We start from the raw sequence: 19,722 nt of genomic DNA on the forward strand, positions 1-19,722 counted from the left end.
AAACACCTCAATATCTTTTCATAAACAGATCATGAACTTTTCATAAACGTCTCATGATCTTCTCATAAACAGCTCATGATCTTATCAATGATTATTATTTTCTCATAAATGGCTCATGATATTCTCATGAACGGCTCATGATCTTATCATGAACGGCTCATGATCTTTTCATGAACAGCTCATGATCTTATCATGAACGGCTCATGATCTTTTCATGAACGGCTCATGATCTTTTCATGAACGGCTCATGATCTTTTCATAAACATAAAAGGCTCATTAATCAAATAAAAAAAAACGTTTTTTGTCTGTTTTCAGTTTTTTTTTGTGATTGGTTTAAGATGTTCATTCATTTTGATGTTGTCCGCATAAATGTTACTATTTTAACAGGTAATAACATATGTTTTGTTTCTTGTTAGTTCCGTAACTACTGTATAATAAAATAAACACAATTATACCCATCGTTATTTACCAATATATTCACCACGTAAAATCAAAAATCCGTACATAGCGATGACTTTAAGTTACACTTAATATTTTGAGTGCATAAGTGCGTCCCAATGACCAGTGTGTGAAAATGTAGTGCACAATGAGCACTCAATTGGCCAGAAAATTGAGTTTGGATCGATGGACACTTTCCACCCTCAATGGCCGCCATCTTGGTGAAGTAGATGGCGCTAAACGGAAGCTACGACATGTCTTCGGAGCAGATACTGACGTAAATATCTCGAGAAAACACTAATTAAACAACACAACAACTGTAATAACACAATGAAACACAACTTAATAACTTGTTTCAATTGGTGAAAAGTGCTGTCAAGTGTCTGTGATAGTGTTTCAATCAGCGTTAAAAACTAGTAGAAGAAGCTGTCAAGTCAAGTGTGTAGCGGCAGTGTTTGATTTTTTGATTTGAGACAGTACTACCCTGTTGAAATGAGTGCACTGGCCAAGTAAGTGCACTGTCATGCAGTGTACTATAAAGTAGTGCAATTAGATAAGTGCCACTTTGAGACACAGCACCGGACTTGGTAAAGTCATTCATTGGACCCTCAAAATAAAGCAAGATTTTTTTAAATCAAGATATTTGTTTTTATATAAAATAATGCAACTTTGAAAACTAAATAACTTAAGGAAGTTACACAGTATTCTATGTGCGAGAAAATCAGCATGTGCAAAAATATTTTAGCAGGAAGGATGGACAAAAAAGGTCTTTGTTTAAAGTTTTCAAAACGATAAATGTTTTTATTTAGTCATTCCATATGGCTAGTAGGTATTTTGACAAAAGGTATTTTAACTCATTGTTTCAGTAAAATTTGCCTTTTTGCATTAAGTCGTCAATTAGATTTCTTGTTTCAAGGTATCTTAGAAGGTGACATTTACAAACACATTTAAAACAATGGATCATATTCCGGTGAGAACTTGACCCTTCCTGCATAATTACTCTCGCAGCTATTGACCCGCCTCCTCACTCCCTCGACTGTATATGTACACTCGATACTCATCAGCGGACAGAGCCGTCACCTCGGTATATTCATTTTCTAATGGCTTCAAATTGATCGGACAGGTCTCACATTTGAGTTGCAAATCTCCCTCTAATCCAGGTATTTCTCTCTAGATAAGCACAGGATTGCTTTAATTAGCATTTTGGCTGCATGTGTTGTGGCCAGTGAGCACCTGCAGAGACACAACTATTCATGTCTCGGATCAGATTTAGTTCAACACCCACCTTTACTTGATAAACAAAAATGTTCTAAGCTCATGATCTTGTCATAAACAGATCATGATCTATTCATAAACAGCTCATGATCTTTTCATAAACATCTCATGATCTTTTCATAAACAGCTCATGATGTTTTCATAAACAGATGATCTATTCATAGATGGCTCATGATCTTTTCATAAACAAATCATGATCTATTCATAAACTGCTCATGATCTTGTCATAAACGGCTCATGATCTTCTCATAAACACCTCATCATCCTTTCATAAATGGCTCATGATTATCGACTAAACAGCTCAATATCTTTTCATAAACATCTCATGAACAGCTCATGAACTTTTCATAAACGGCTCATGATCTTCTCATAAACGGCTCATGATCTTCTCATAAACAGCTCATGATCTTATCAGTGATTATTTTCTCATAATTGGCTCATGATATTTTCATAAATAGCTCATGATCTTCTCATAAATGGCTCATGATCTTATCATAAACGGCTCATGATTATCGACTAAACGGCTCAATATCTTTTCATTAACAGCTCATGAACTTTTCATAAACGGCTCATGATCTTCTCATAAACGGGTCATGATCTTGTCATAAACAGCTCATGATCTTCTCATAAACAGCTCATGATCTTCTCATAAATAGCTCATGATCTTCTCATAAACACCTCATCATCCTTTCATAAATGGCTCATGATTATCGACTAAACAGCTCAATATCTTTTCATAAACATCTCATGAACAGCTCATGAACTTTTCATAAACGGCTCATGATCTTCTCATAAACGGCTCATGATCTTCTCATAAACAGCTCATGATCTTATCAGTGATTATTTTCTCATAATTGGCTCATGATATTTTCATAAACAGCTCATGATCTTATCATAAACGGCTCATGATTATCGACTAAACGGCTCAATATCTTTTCATTAACAGCTCATGAACTTTTCATAAACGGCTCATGATCTTCTCATAAACGGGTCATGATCTTGTCATAAACAGCTCATGATCTTCTCATAAACAGCTCATGATCTTCTCATAAATAGCTCATGATCTTCTCATAAACACCTCATCATCCTTTCATAAATGGCTCATGATTATCGACTAAACAGCTCAATATCTTTTCATAAACATCTCATGAACAGCTCATGAACTTTTCATAAACGGCTCATGATCTTCTCATAAACGGCTCATGATCTTCTCATAAACAGCTCATGATCTTATCAGTGATTATTTTCTCATAATTGGCTCATGATATTTTCATAAACAGCTCATGATCTTCTCATAAATGGCTCATTATCTTATCATAAACGGCTCATGATTATCGACTAAACGGCTCAATATCTTTTCATAAACAGCTCATGAACTTTTCATAAACGGCTCATGATCTTCTCATAAACGGCTCATGATCTTCTCATAAACAGCTCATCTTATCAGTGATTATTTTCTCATAATTGGCTCATGATCTTTTCATAAACAGCTCATGATCTTCTCATAAATGGCTCATGATCTTCTCATAAACGGCTCATGATCTTCTCATAAACGGCTCATGATCTTCTCATAAACGGCTCATGATCTTTTCATAAACGGCTCATGATCTTTTCATGAACCATAAACGGCTCATTAATCAAATAAAAAAAACGTTTTTTGTCTGTTTTCATTTTTTTTTGTGATTGGTTGAAGATGTTTATTCATTTTGTCGTTAAATGTAAATGTTACTATTTAATCAGTTAATAAATCTGTTTTGTTTCTTGTTAGTTACCGTATAATAAAATAAATACAAATATTTCATTTTAATATACCCATCGTTATTTGCCAATATATTCACCACGTAAAATCAAAAATCCCTACATAGTGATGACTATATATTAAGAAACTTTTCATAAAAGGAAATACATTTTAATTTTTTCAAGTTATAAAAAAATATATAGTACATTTTAACTTAATATTCTCAATTATTATATTTATTACCCTATTTTCTTCATGTTTAAAATTACCTTTTCAGGTGTTTTCACTTCATGGCTCCTTATTTTGTTTACTTTTGTCTTTGATTACTTAATAAATCCTTTTTTTGTTCATATTTAATTTTATTTGCAGTTCCTATGTTTAAGTTCTATAACTATAAATATATTTCTGATAATAAATAACACAGATATGACGGCAGGAGTGTCTCCGGAGCCTGATGTCACGAAGGGAAAGAAGCAAAATCATAAGCAACAGCTTGTGCTCTGAGATAAATACACAGCAGTTCGTCTGTGAATTACAAATGGACAGAACACAGTGGGTCAGATTCTGCACTTAATGCTGAGCGACGATCGGACCTCTCGTAGCACCAGGGAAAATTCACTCAATGAGAAAAAAAAGTTGTCAAAAAAGACATATTTTCCATATTCAACGACTCATTTTTTCAATAGAAATAATGATTATTTTCACATGCTGCAAGCACAATTATAAAATGAATAGTGAGATAAACAAAGGTTAAGCTAATCGTCGTGTATACCTCAATGAAACAGGGTGTCCTGATTGCTTCAATTTTTGCATTGAAGTCAGAGAATTAGAGTTTGGTTGTCATCAGGAACCAGGAAGTGTGGATCTAGATAGGAGGACGTCAGGAACATCATGATCTTGTGCAGGACCATGAGATGATGGTGGTTTGTGAAGAAAGGATTCCATCAGATCTTCTCGCTCCGGACGGACTGGCAGACGAATTGAAGGAGGGACTCACTCGCCATGGACCTTGATGTTTGCGGATCATATTGTTTTTTTGTTTATAAGTTTGAGAGAACATGGCCACCGTAACGGTAGAAAACAAGCTGTGAATATAAGTAAGTCATATTTAAAGAAATAATGTTAAATAACTGTATTTTATTACCTTAAAAAACTAAGAATATATGACTTGCTACAAGCTATTATCACAAAGCTTGGTAGCATTTATTTTTTTTATATTGGATTTAATCTCATTTTCAAACCATCTTTTTTGACTTTAACTTGAAAGTCGACTACAAAGTATCCACGTATGACCCTCATAACGACAAGGTCACTCTATCATAGTTGTTTTTTCATCATATAATGAAGAATATTAGATTATTATTGGTGCCAAACTGGAGAAAGTGCAAGTGAACATGTCTTACTAAAGATTTTTTTCAAAATAAATGAACTTAATTTTCTTTTTTTTTTACGAAGGAGTCCGAGGAGTCTCGAGGATAAAAGGGGGATTTAATACTTGCAGCAGGTGCTTTGCCACCGAAGCCATGAATCTGACACCATTTAGATGAGATTTTGTAAAGCGTAATGAATGTTAATCGGGGAATCCCAGTGACAGAATTATGGGTCGTCCATAATCCCCTCTTCCTTTTTCGACGCAATTTCTAAGAAGTTTACTTGGAACTGATAAATAAATATTTTTATTTTATTTGTATTGGAATACCAATAAGATTTTCAGAAATTTATTGTTGTTGTATAATTATATTCCCAATTATTTTCCCATATAAAGAAAGGAGGAATCGTCTTGATATCGCAGAAATAATTATATATGAATACAGTCTATGATTTTTCAATTATTTATACTTTTCGTAAAAGGTCTTTCAGTCCAGAGTTATAATGGATAGATTAATAGATAGAACCGTATTGATCCCTCGAGGGGAATTCCTTTGGGAAATTAGGGAATATAATAGGAGTCGGGGGCAATGATGAGCCACTCCTGTTGACAAGATGGTCTTTTGGTAAAGATCTTAGTCGGCTTTGTTAATATGGACGTTTAACTTAAAAGTCACTCGTGTTCAAAAACAAGCTAGTATTCGATATTGTTAAGAGTAGTTTCGTGCCGTTCAAGGTCCTGAAAACAAGGTCCGCTAGTACTGTGTGTTAGTGACCCTTGACCCCGAAAGACTCTGAGATGTGACGCGGTGTTTATTGTAAAGACATCTGTCTTGATGTTAAGTTAATCTCTAAGGGTTTTACTTAAAATCAAAAGGAAGAAAGTGGTTTTGTAGCGCCAACAACCTCAGGAAACTCAACTCCAATTAAATCCAGGTAGATTAAGAGAGAAGGATGTTGGGAAATAAAATACATTTTTGTGGTTATTTTATGCTGATGTGCAAATAAATACAAGTTGAATATATGTTTGTCAGAAATACTGCAAAGTGGACTTTCTATTTTTGCAGAAATTTCAACAAAATTGTCCTTATTTTAAGGTGGAAAATGTTTTTCAAGAGGATAATTTTAATTTGTCAAGTGTTTTTTTTTGGAGCATGTGGATCAGTTCCAGGTCCTGCTCAGCGACTCTTCATTTAAAAACCAAACAGAATCTCCAGAAAGAAAATCCTGCAGTTTAAAGCCAGATATTGAGTATTATTATGGAAGTTATTGTACAACACACACGCGTGTGCGACACACACACACGCAAAAACAAACGCATGACTCAGAGGTTTCGAAAAAAAAAAGAGTCCCTTAACTGCAGTTCAATGGCGTTAAGGTTGTTATATTTTCTCGGCTGCAGACGACAAGGTCAATTTGCACCAACAGCTGATGGGCGATCAATAACAGATTTGAATGTAAAGCGTCGTCGCCTCCAGGGTGGTCAGCTTGTGCATGATGAGGGTGAGGGAGGGGTGTGTGAGGGAGGGGGGGGGGGGAGTGTAAGGCCCGGGGGGCCGAGCAGAGACCCACGTCCATCTGTGACCCTCGACAAAGCTTGTTTAACTCTCAGCAACATGACTGATTCATGCTGGATTATGAACCGGGCCTCGGACTCGACAACGTTCACGGGAGGAGAAACGAGTCAAGACTAGCCGAGAGGAGAGGAGTCTATGGTGGGTCCTTCGATTTCCTGAGGGGCCACGTTTTATACTTTTATGAAGCGACATGAAGCAAAAATTAAAGGAGTGAAAAGCATAAATATAAAGGGAGGAGGAAGATACTAGAATACCAAATAAAATTAAGCTAAGCTATGCTATGCTAAAATGATAATTATTGAATTTTCTGTAACTTTTATTTAATTTTTAATCTTAAATAAAATAACTTTTCCTTCCAAATGTATGTATAATCTATGTTTTAAATATTAACTTTAATCCTTTTGAGGGGGAATAAATACTCCCCAAAAAATGGAGGATTAAAGTCATAAAACAAAAAACTATATTTAGAATTGAACTAGAAAAAACAAAATTGTTAGTTTCTATATGATCTTTCTGATGAGTTTTCCTTTGACCTCAAGAGGGCCACACAAATACAGTCCAAGGGCCATACTTGGCCCTCGGGTCTAGTGATGAGTGGATGATCTCGTGGAAGATCCGGAGAGCAGATAAGAAGTTGGGAACTCACTCCCTCTTGTGTCACTTTACAGGAAAATGCTGTACACTCCGAGGGATATTTTTTCCCCCAAAAAAATACTTGTAAATACTTGTAAAAATACTGTATTTTGTTGATCAACATAAAAGCCAGATACCTCTTGATCCGACTCCTTCCTCTTCTTCTTCTTCTTATTTGCTTCTTTAATTAAATTGGATTTACAATTTATGAACTAAATGTTTAAAAAAAACAACCTTATTTTTTGGTTCCAGTTGACATATCCAGCCAATGTGTTTGATTAAAATACTCAGGGTGTCACTCTAGAGCAACTTCCTGGTTCTTGGGATGTTGATGTTATGAACAGCAAAATAAAAAAGCTTTTTCTACATAATCTTGATCCAAGATCACAGTTGACTTCACATCTGTGGTTTGGAAAACCTCAAAATATTAATTTGTATTATTACTATTCATATTTTAAAGGTTTTTCAGTTTACATATTAGTTTTTAAAGAGATACTATAACGAAAGCCAGGTAAAATGTCAGGTCTGTTGATCAGTCGCGATGTTCCCAAGACGTCTTGAAACTCTCTGAACTTTCCTCGAAAAAAACATGTCTGTCGTGTCCAGTGAAGGTTCTATAAGCACCGTGGGTCACATATTTATTGGTACAATTTAAGACAGACCACTTTGGGCTTGAGAGCAACTACTCACTGCATCTTTGACCATCAATTTTTTAATAGTTTGGATATTTCTCCTTCTTTGAAGACACAAAAATAAAACCTGTCTAAGTATGCAATATTAACAATCTTATGAACCTCATCAGACTAAAAAAAAAAAGAAAAAACCTCTTCAACACGTACATTTTTTTAGTCTGAAGATGACGGTGCAAAGCACTTTTACAGTATTTGTGCTGTATAGATATTTTTATTTGGCAACTACTATGTTTTTGTTTGTTTTTAAACGTTTTCTTTTTTTTTATGTAAACAACAGTGTGTACAAACTAGCACAGTGAACCACAACCCCAAGGAAATGTTTGTCATTTTTTATCTCCACACAATAAAAATGAAATCAATACAAAAGTTTGGTTGGTTGCTTGGAACGTTTTTATGTGGATCGACGGGTTCTTAAAAGACGGTCTTCTGGCCTCCTGAATTAAATAGAATACGTAAACAGTTGACTGTTCTAAAAGTCCCGTTTCGAAACCCCCTGTAGTGAGCATTTTTAGAAGGTAGACTTCATTGTTCAAGTTCCACTTTTTTAAATAAAGGGTTTGCAATCCATTTTTCGCCTTTAGAAGGGCGGCCATCTTTAGACCGAATGGAAAAACTCATAAAAACCAAGAAAACATAAAGAAATAAATATCGTCCACGCGTCGTTTTTCCCTCCTGCCTTGATTTAAAGCAAAATGTCCCAAAAAAGAGTCAATATGGCAGAGCCTTGAGTGGCCGAGAGGTCTGAATAAATACACGCCACCGGAAACTCGGCCCGCCTGTTTGTCCACGCGGTCTCTGGGCCGTCCCACTGTGCCGGGGCGTTCTGCAGTGCCGGGTCAGTACCAACTTCCCGCCGACTCCTTTATCTCTCTTTCTTTTATAAAGCTATTGATGCCCTTGACGGTATGCACTTTCAGTTTGGGGCATACCATGTGATATTTGGGTTGTTTCTTTCTCTCGTCGGGGGGGTTAAGTTGGGGGGGGATTAGTCGCTGGCCACGTGGGGATGGGGATTCCGGTTTGTGACCCGCAAGTCCAGAGAAAGCGTAAAGGAAAGTGGCTGGTTCAAGATCTGGTGTTGGATTCAGGGTTTTTTTCAGGAGCAAAAAAAAAAAGAACAAACACCAAGAGACGATACAGAAGAAGAGCATTTTTTTTTATGCTTCATAGTCTCTGCCAAATGAATAAATACAAACAGAATCACCTATAAAAAAAAAAGGTAGATCTAACCCTGTCATGATCCACGTCAGTATTCCCCAGTCCAACAATCTCTTCCAGAGTTCCTCTCCGTCCCCGGGAGCTACCAGACGGTGCCTTCGCTCATTTCCGAGGGCGCGTGGGACAGGTGGCTGTTGTATCCGCTTCCGTTCAGAGACAGTGAGGTAAAGGGCGGGCTCGGGCCGAACACTTCTGAGGAGAGGCCGTGCAAGGGCCCCGGGATGCCGGGCTCCGGGCTGGGTGAGTCCCCCGGGTGGTGGGACATGATGTCGGAGAAGCGCTGCACCTCGCTGGAGGGGTGGTGACCCGGCAGGGGGTGGTCCAGGCCTCCCAGAGGAGTGCCGGTTGGGCCCGACGAGGGCACGAAGGGGAGGTCCACCGGGGTTTGAGCCTGCGATGACGGGGGCCCCTGCGGGAAGAAGTCGTAGTTTCCTCCGGGGCCGTAGTACTCGCTTTGATAATCTGGAGAGCCAAAGGGAGAGACAATCGTCAGAACAGAATGTAATTTAAAATTACTAGTAGTTTTTTTTTGCAATTGTTAAAATCATTATTATTGTTTAGAGAATAACTGCTGTGTTTGTATCTAAGAAGCAAAGTGATCAGTGATCCGTTGTAAGTCCGGCAGAATTTCCCAAGATGTCTCGATCGGTTCTGGTTCTACGATCTTTTCTTGTGAACACGTCTGTCGCGTGCAGTTCTATATGCACCCTGGGTCACATACGCTTCGGTTTATTGGACACGATTGGAGAGCCAAAAGTAAATTGAGGGGAAAAAACAAGTACATTTTTAGACTGAACTTCTTCTGAGGATGACATTGAGCAGTTTGACAGTATTTTTAATACAAAAATATTTGTATTTGGCAACCAATTTTATTTTTGTTATATATTTTATTTTGTATGTACAAACTAACACAGTTAACTACAACCCATTTGAATGCTTTTCAATTCATTTATCTCCATCTATATCTATAGATATATATATCCCAGTTTATTTTTAACGTATATTTAGTAGTTCAGTATTCCTGAATAAAATAAGATAGTTGGTCTTTTTGTTATACTTATAAATGTCCTACATCATGAAAAAGAGATGTGTATTATCGTAATATGACGTCAATAATAACAATAATATAAATATAAATCTCAGTCTATTTTTTAATTTTAACATATATATTTAAGTTGCTTGAAGGGAAAAAACATGTAATTCTTTACTGAGATTTGAACTTCTCTAACAAAACGTCAGCAATATCGTTAAGGATGTATATAATTTAATAGCTTTCCAATCAAATATATACACTTATATTCATGTTTATGTATGTAACATTATATTGATTATATGACACGTTATGCAATATATATAAAGCAGTTTTATATAGTTTTATATTGTCAATCATATGTGTTTGGAGACTTTAATGTAAATCATTCTATACCAAAGCCTTAAGTGTTTTATGTATAATAAAATGCATCTTCATTTCCAGATAAAAATTAAATTAAAAATACATTTCTTAACGCAATTTCAAATGGTGTGTTATCAAAACCAACATAAGTGAGCATCATACAATTTGGAAGATAATAATCCAGAGTATACTCTGATGAATTGTTTTTTTTTTGTACCTCCATAGTAGGAGAAGGGACCGTTGGGAATGAGCTCTCCGGGCTCCAGCCGGTCCACCAGCGTCCTCATCCGTCTCGGGCTGCGGAAGAACGCGTGTCTCCGGGCGCCGAGCGCGCTCAGCTGCTTCATGCGCCTCTCCTTGGACCGTCGGTTCTGGAACCAGACCTGGCAAAAAAGACAAGAACGATGAGATTTCGGGTCAATAACGAAGGAGGGATAAAGAAAGAGGGGTGGAGGGGGAAGAAAAAAAAAAAAAGGATGTTTGCTGAGCAAACGCATTTTCTGACAACACGTATTATTGGCTTCTGCATCTGCAGAGGAGCGAGAACATCCCAGATGAAGAGAATCTCAATTAACTCGATGTTAATCTCAGCATCATCTGAAGGGAAAATAATCGTGCGCGATGAGCCGGTGCGTCAAAATTCCAGCGCGCCCGGAGAATCCTGCGCCCAATTATCGTGCGGGACTCGAACATATAACCTCCCTGATGATCTTTCAACCCTCCATTGACTCCTGCAAAAGGGGGCCAACGGGGGGGCTTCAAATCTGCAATTAATACTTAATGGGGGGCTTGTTGGCCAGATATGAGCGCGGGGCTGCGAGAGGTTATCATTTCCTAATCTGTAGGCCGGATTCCTTTAATGGCGCGGGTGCGTCTCCCACTCATGCTCGTGCATATTAGATACTTGCTGCGCTCATTTTCTCGCCATAAATCACGCTCTTTTTTCTTTTTTTTTCGTTTTTTCCCCCCGGATTAAACCGACCGGGATTTGAGAGAACAAACTGTGCCAAGCCAAAGAAAAAATGTTATTTTAGAACCAAGCTTTGTAATAATAACTATAATTATTATTATTATTATTATTATTATAACTATACTGGCATTTTCGTTTTCGTATCGCAATGTTTATTCGTTAAAAAAAACAATCTTTAATACACATTTTGGTGTTGGACATGCGACCGCCATTTATTTTCGATCTGCGACTATTATTATTAGAATTTGAACCAGCAACCCTCCGATTACAAACCAAATACTCTGCACCACCATCACTACAATTCACTTAAAAATTGCGCAAAAAATAAGTTTATATTTGCGTTAAATATCCAGATACATCAATGAATTAAACTCGCATTTTTTTAAATCAATATAGTCACATGTGATATGACTAATAATATACATTATAATAACGATCATAACACTGATAATAATAAAATATATTATAATTATACGGATTTAAAGGAAGGCTTAAAGGCCACTATATATAACGGTGTTACCGTATTCGCAATAATTCATATTTCTTTACAATTATTAATTCATATTCATGCGTTTTCTGCACTGTTTTATATCGAAATAATCTGGAGACTCGAAACAAAATGTCTATAAGAAATAAAAATGACAAGTTGACTTTAAACATGCACCACTTTCACAAATTTATGTTTTAAAAATGAAGTGTATTCTGGCACAGGACGCGTTGAAAGATCGAAAAATCTCACCTGGATGACCCTCATGTTGAGACCGGTCTCCTGGGCGAGCTGCTCCCGGATGTGTCGCGTGGGTTTCGGCGTGGCGGCGAACGCCGCCTTCAGGGTCTCCAGCTGCTTGGCCTTGATGGTGGTCCGGGGTCCGCGCCGCTTGCCGCCCAGGTTCTGGTCGTCGTTCTCGTTGTTGACCGTCTCCTTGTCGGAGAGAGCCGCCATCTCCGTGTCCTTCAGCACCACGTCGTCCTGGAGGGGGTCCTGAGAGTCCGGGGACAGGCTGGGGTCGCTGCACGCCGTCACTGCACGATGACGTCATTGGGGTTAGGCGTATAATAAAAGTAGATTCAGGTGATTTTTTTTTATGATCTATTTTATTTCAAATTATTCTTTTTGTCACGAATAAGACCTCAGCGACTAAAGTCGGTAAGAGCAAATACATTTAATTATGCATATCTCTATATATGTATTAATAATAATACAGAAAATTGGCTCAAATAAAACAATATTATAAGAAAATCCAAAACACTTAAAATTAGAATTCTCGTTTGGAAATGCATTTGAGTATATAATTTATTGTTTTATCTACAAATAAAGAGGCGTTTTATTATATTTATAATTAATATATTACATTATATTACATTAACTGTATTTATTGTTATTTTCGGTATATTATATTCAATATATACATGATATAATTCAATGTAATTGACGCTCACCTGACAGTAGGCTGGCGTCCTTGACGCTGGCGTTGCTTAAATAGTCTTCCTTGCAAACGAACTTGTTCTCGTCGATGATGTAAAGCTCTTCCCCGGTGGACAGTTGCTTGTTGCACATCATGCAGGTGAAGCAGTTCAGGTGAAACACTTTGCTCCGGGCTCTCCGGACCAGGTCGTTGGGTGAGATGCCTTGCGAACAACCGCCACACTTGGTCCCGAACCGCCTGAAAATGGAGGATACACGTTAGAATAATACAAAACAATAATAATAAAAGAAGAAGATAAAACGCAATAATTCACCAACGCAATACATTTAATAATAATAATAATTTATGGAACACATTTATTGAACCATCTTTTAAATAAAATGAACATTAGAGGATTTTTTTTAATGTGTTCACTATTTAATATCTATTTCTATTTATTTTATATTTTTTTATATTTACAAAATAAAAGGTCGACCTCTAAATAAGAACAAAAAACGGTGTGTTATTTAAAAAAAACATCTGAGGGTCGCGAGTTTATCTGGTCAAATGTATAAATAAATAATCACCTCCGTGTTAAATAAAAGAAAAAAAAGAAAATGTGTATTGGTGCCTGCGCGTCTGAGATTGCTTTGTCTGTGATCTTGTGGACATATTTTAACTATTCAAATCCACTTATCACGTCCTCCTCAGCCGGACTCAGCAAACACACCAGGCCGAGGCTCGCAGGCGTGATCCGTGCGTGTGCGGGTCACTCCCCTCCCTCCCACTCACCCACCCAAGTGTGATATTCCTCGACAAGCCGCCCCCCCCTGTGTACACACACACACACACACACACACACTTCTTTTTGTTGTGCTTTTTTTTGCATGAGAATCCAAATTAACAAGCATTTAATTACTCGCAGATAATCAAAGACGCGTCTTGGGCGAATCCACACGGGGGCCCCCGGGGGCCACGTCCACGCGAACGCGCCTGACACCCGAGTGTGTCCAAACACACCTGCTTCAATAAGTACACAACACCTTTCTAAGGGGGGTGAGTAAAAACTTCTTGTGTTAACTTAAATGTAACACTTTTTTTTTTGACCCACAATAAAAATTAAACGTCCCAGCAGGTCCACTCAAAGAACCAGAACCCCCACGCAAAAAAAAAACAAAAACGTCCCGTTAGTCGTTCCTCTCTTTCTTACCTAAAGAAATCGTTTTTGCAGTACAGTCTCCCCTCTCGAGAAAAACACTTCTCAGTCAAATTACATTTGCATTCGCAGCACTGGACGCACTTGACGTGCCAGGCTCGGTCCAGTACGTTGAGCAGGAACCGGTCCAGGATAGGCCTCTCGCATCCGGCGCAGTGTACCATGGCTTTGGTTCAGAACCGAATCGAAGTCCGAAAATAAAAAAAAGAAAACAAGAAAAAGGGTAATCGATCGGGACCTTTTTGACCGAACTTCTCTCCCTCTATAGGTCAGCGTGGAAAATGCGTCAAAAAGAAGGAAAAAAAATCCAGAACAACAGGCGGTTTTTTAGGGGTCCTCTTTTGACGATGATATTGTAGGGAATCCGGAGTCTGGAGTCTGGAGATGCTGCGAGGGACCAGAGCTGTCACACACCATGGACTCTCATGCCGAAAGACGCGCGTGGACTCAGCAGGAAATCCATTTCTTCAGTCCCAAAAAAAATGGGGAAAAAAAGAAAATAAGAAAAAAAAAAGTCCACCTTCAAGCTTCCACGTTCAGGTCCGACGGGTCGCTCACAGAAACCCCCTTCTCGTGAGCGGAGTGTGTTTGCTGTGGATGCGCTGCCGCTCACTATAGTCTGTCTTGCTCTCCACAAAAAAAGAAAAAAGCTTCAGCCTCAGCCTTATCCCCAGCCGGGTGACGTCACGCGGCCGGGGGAGCCAATGGGAGCGCGGCGGCGGAACCCGTCAGGTTCTTCCCCATCATCACCAGAACCCCGGCCGGAGCCGTTTTGCCTACTATTTATGCCGCACACCTAAAGACGCAGATCGTCAAGAATCTCCTTACAAACTGTCATTTGGTGAGGAAAAGGCGGAGGGGCGAGCCGAGAAGAAGAGGAAGAGACGCTTCTTCTTTCTTTCTTTTTTTTTTTTTTTTTTTGTTGGTTGGTTGGTTGGCCGCTGAGCAAGGCATCTCCTGGGCACATTGGAAAGGAGAGACGCGACGGAGCGATAAAGACAGGTACTTCAGGATTTTTTGAGATGTAAACCCGGTTTCCTTCATTTTTCCTTTTTTTTTCTTTTCTTTCTTTTAAAAAGAAAAAAATAATAATTCAATCTGTCGCTTCTTCTGACGAGCTATAGGGTTCTGGAGTCCAATTCCCGAGGAAACGAACCCGGAGCCTCCTACCAAAAAGACGACATTATTTTTTTTTTTTTAAAGGAGACTTGAAATAGGAGTACCTGGAGGAAACCTAGACGTCTATTGTATTTATTCAGGGGAAAACACCCGATTTGTCTTCAACTAAACAAAAAAATATGAGTTTATTCCCAACTTATTCCATGTTTTGCAAACATTACTCTGAAGAGTGTTGCTCAACGGCAAGAGAATCGGTTGGGATCGAACCTTCAGTCGTCAAGTATTTTAGTTTAATTTCCTTTTATTAATCGTCAGGGGTTAAAGCTGCGAAACAGGGACCAGTTTGTTGGAACAAGTTCGTTTTTATTAGAATAATCCAAGTAAGTTCTCACGAGAGTCACACTTTTTTTGTCGTTGTTTTGATCTGAAAGTGAAAGACAAAAAAAAGGCTCAAAAGTTGACAGCTCCTGGGGGGCACAGCTCAGACCGGGGTCCAGACACCTCGGACGATTCATTAAAAGGGGGGTGTTTTTTTTTTTCAAATCCACTTCTAGTCCACCTGAGAGCAAACAACCACATCAACCTTCGAGTGCGATTATAAGTCGTTTCCTTCCTCTCTCGACACCTTTTCTTACACCTTTTTTTTTTATCGTGACTGGGTAGTAGTACCGTAATTACAATGGTAGAAATCAGGGGCAAGAAAAAATAAAGCGAAAATGTCCTTCATCCAGCTGCCTTCTGGGACCCCCGTTTTCTCCCGACCCTATAACATATAACACCCCCCTTTCAACCGGGACATGTGTCACAGAAATAAAACCAGATAAGGAATCCAAACATTATGGAGTTATAGTCCAGAAATAGTTCAGTTGGACTCATAGTGTGTGTGTGTGTGTGTGTTTGGGGGGGGGGGGGGGTCTTCATAAGTCCACTATAAAAGGCTCGTCATCAATTGAAAAAAAAAGAAATTGAAAGTCAAGAAAATCGCATAAGACTGGCGGGCCTTTTCCGCAAAACACGCGTGAATACATCATGTAAACAACATATACAAAGTTATTTACTCGACTTTAAAAAAAAAAAAGATGCCTCGATACTGTGTCGGGGATAATCTCCCAGCCACGCTTTTTTTTAAAAAAAGAATCTACCAGAGAGGGAGGAAAAGCCAGCGCAGTGTTGGAAGATTAATCCAGAGTAAAAGGCAATATCAAAATATGGGGCTCAAAATAGCAGACTCCGCTTCAGGGATGGGGGAGAAAAAGATTTTTTAACCTCGGCGGTGTAATCCTGCGTGTGTAGTAGATTGGATTGTAGGAGTCAGGCAGATGCAGTGAGAAGAGTTTTTAACTGATTTATTTGTATTTCTTTTTAAGCGCACAAGGCCCCCAGGAGGTGGATGGGGCCTAGTTTTTCGGAAACTAAATGATTCTGGTTCCGGTTCGACCATCATCATGAAGTGGTTCTGTTTAATGAATGCATGGATGAATGAAAAGGAGGTGAAGATGCTTTATAGAATCATTCATTCTAATCATGACTCATTGGTGTCGAATCCAAAGTCTATCCTTAAGTCATTTTTTTTATTCGGTATTTGACCTGAATCCGAAAGAGAAGAAGCGTAAAGTGACTCCGGGACAGAAGAAAAGTAAAAGCATGTGGAGGGTAATGGTGCTGAAGATGACGCATTAATCACTGACAATAAATAGAAATATTCTTGCTAATACAAGCAACATTTTTAAATTAAAAAAAAGGAATGAATACGGTTTTTTTTTTACAATTATATATCTATATTCTAAATATTAATTATCTAAATTCACAGGAACTATACATTTTTATTACATTATTATTACTATTATTAGGTCAAATATTTATCTTTAAAAACAATAACACACACCAGAGTGAGGGAGATAAAAAAAAAGGGGTGAGAGAGACTATTTACAAGCGAGAGACTATGTGTCAATCATCTCCAGCTGTATTATCACGGAGTCTCAGGACCGAAATCCGAAACCTCCCTCCCCTGCCATCGGTCCGTCTATCACGGTCACACAGCGGATAAATGCGTGTGTGTGCACGCACGCGCGTGTGTGTGTGTGCGTGCTTGCGTGGAGAGGCGAGAAGAAGAAGAAGAAGCGCCCAGCCTCGCAGTTGACCCCCTCCTCAACCCCCACCCCTCAACCCCCTCATGTGGTCCAAAAGCCAAACATATGCCGATGAGAACTGGACGTGGATTATTGAACATCTCTTCCACAGTTTTCCATCCACGGCCTCGGCCTGCGAGGAGAGAAATCCGATGAGATTTATAGATCATCTCAGTACAGCTGTCTCTCTCTCTCTCACACACACACACACACACACACACACACTGAACTTTGTGCTAGGTTAGTTTTAAGGAGGTCACTAGGTTCCGCAGAACATGACGTCACCACCTCGCTAACCGTCGTCATCGACCTGCAGGGGGCGAGTTGGGCTAAGAAACGGCGGTAAAAAAATAAATATAACAAGGATGACAGAAATGATTTATGTTCATTTTTTAACTAATTATTGAGCTGTTTTCATTATTTGTATCCGCCCTAAGTATATATAAATAAACAGAAAAAAAACGACTCTTGAATTGATCTTGTGTATTGAAAAAAAAGGTCTGTTAGGTTGAATCATCTCAACGTTTTATTTTTTATTTTTAAATTAAAGGTTAGTTGTAATTTATAACATTCGCTACATCAATTAAACGTGAACATTTTTTTCCATCTGGATATTCTTGAACCTTCTTAACGAAATATGAAATATTTGTAACGAATTCATGATCATACGGTTGAAAAAAGACACTTATTTTTGTATTTATTTACGTTTTTCCTTTTTTCATATTATTTGGAAAACAAGTTGATAAGAAGGGGGAGAGAAGGAGATTTAAAAAAAGAGAGAGGGATAGAGGTGGAGAAAAGAGAAGGGCACATTTATTTTTTACACTCTAATAATATTTTTTATATAATACAAACATATTATTCGACTTATAAGTCAATCTCATTCAAGTTCATACGTCTAACACCTGAACACATGCACAGACATTTTCTTTATAAACCAAATAAAATAACACTTATAAACACGATGACGTTAGTTGAGGAAAAAACAAACAATTTATTTAGTTTAAAAATGATTATTTAAATGCATGTAAAACAGCATATTGGTTCCCAAAGACAGTCACTGTTACCAGAATGACCGGAACTTCTGTCCAAACAGCACCGCGGTCCACGAGCGGCTATAAAGATTAATGGACCCTCACTGTGATTCTGTATTTGGGGGTAAAGAGACTCATGTGCGCACAACGTGCAGCAACAACCAGCATATGTGCGCGCGCGCACCTACAAACAAACGCACGCACACACACACACAAAAATCGTGTATAATTCAAAATTCCTCTCTGAACTCACTGGAAAAATAAATAAACGAATAAGAATAAAAAAAAAACTGTCTGTCTGTCAGAGCAAAAGTATCTTCTCCTGAATAGATGTCACTTAATGTCATTTTTAAACCATATAAATCAATATATTTTGGAAATATGAATGCAACAGATGTGACCCATCAACAGATCAAAACTAAATAAATACAAATTTAAATTGTTTATCCTAATATCATGACTTAGGCTTGTACTTGTGTGTAAGTTTATACCAAAATCCAAATAAATTGTATATTATATATGAAATTTAAAAAAAAGTAATGATATTTAAACTGTAGTTTGCCAGTTTTCATTAAATTTATACTTTTGTGATTACTAGTTAATTTTTGTTTATTATTTTTTAAAAATAGTTTTGTTCCTTCTCTTAAGTTTGATCCAATGTGAAGAGTTATATTATCTCATTATTATTATTTTATGTATTTTGACTCCCTAAAAATACCAGAAATGACCTATTAATGTAGATGAAGTCTCAAACTCTTCTTCTTCAGTGTAGACATTATAAACCAACAAAATACTTTTTTCACAACAGAAATGAGTGTTAATTGTCATATTTAAGTGTTATATATATATATATATATATATATATATATATATATATATATATATATATATATCATTTTAAGTCATATGATTAAATTAAATGTGTCGTGAGTTCCAACTGACTTCAAAACGGCTTCTATTTATTCACTTGCACAAGTGTCAAGCAACTGTGTGTGTGTGTGTGTGTGTGTGATTGTGTGATTGTGTGTGTGTGGACTAGACGGAGGATCATTTGGAAAGAATGGCTGCCACATTCATAGGTGGCTAAATACGTTTGAATTTCATCTCTGCTGGATTGTAGGGCAAAATATAGTCACTGACGATATTGAAGTGTTGATGAGGCTTCATGAAACAGTCTTCTTATTCTTAGAGCCTCCTACTGACCTCCTCAAAACAGACACTGTTTCATGACTGTTTCATCTCTAGTAACAAAACATTTATACCTTGAGAGATTTGAAAGGATCACTATCTCCTCTAACAATAATCAATAATTTATTAATAAACAAACACTGTTATGTTTACATTTGCTTTTTATCTCTGCTCTGTGATATTTTGATTAAAACCCTTTGAATATGAACATCCAAACATTTATTATCTTTGATAAATCTGGTGCTTTAACAGTGCAAACAAAGGAGCCTCGAAGTCTTCAATCATCTGATTTCTGTTGCATATTTAAATTCATATTTAAGTAGAATTT

General features: G+C 37.7%; 1 protein-coding gene across 1 annotated transcript; it reads right to left on the reverse strand.

The window, feature by feature from the left end:
• Nucleotides 1–8,963: 8,963 nt before the first annotated feature.
• On the reverse strand, nt 8,964–14,660 carry lhx1a (LIM homeobox 1a). The gene is made up of 5 exons (XM_087796183.1): nt 13,919–14,660; nt 12,743–12,966; nt 12,042–12,325; nt 10,550–10,715; nt 8,964–9,401 (listed from the first exon to the last, which is right to left on the reverse strand). Exons 1-5 carry the CDS (start codon nt 14,086–14,088, stop codon nt 9,022–9,024), a joined length of 1,224 nt encoding a protein of 407 aa, XP_087652309.1. The 5' UTR covers nt 14,089–14,660; the 3' UTR covers nt 8,964–9,021.
• Nucleotides 14,661–19,722: the final 5,062 nt, after the last annotated feature.

This window comes from Callionymus lyra, chromosome 7, assembly GCF_982586985.1.
Source record: "Callionymus lyra chromosome 7, fCalLyr1.hap1.1, whole genome shotgun sequence".
Taxonomy (NCBI): domain Eukaryota; kingdom Metazoa; phylum Chordata; class Actinopteri; order Syngnathiformes; family Callionymidae; genus Callionymus; species Callionymus lyra.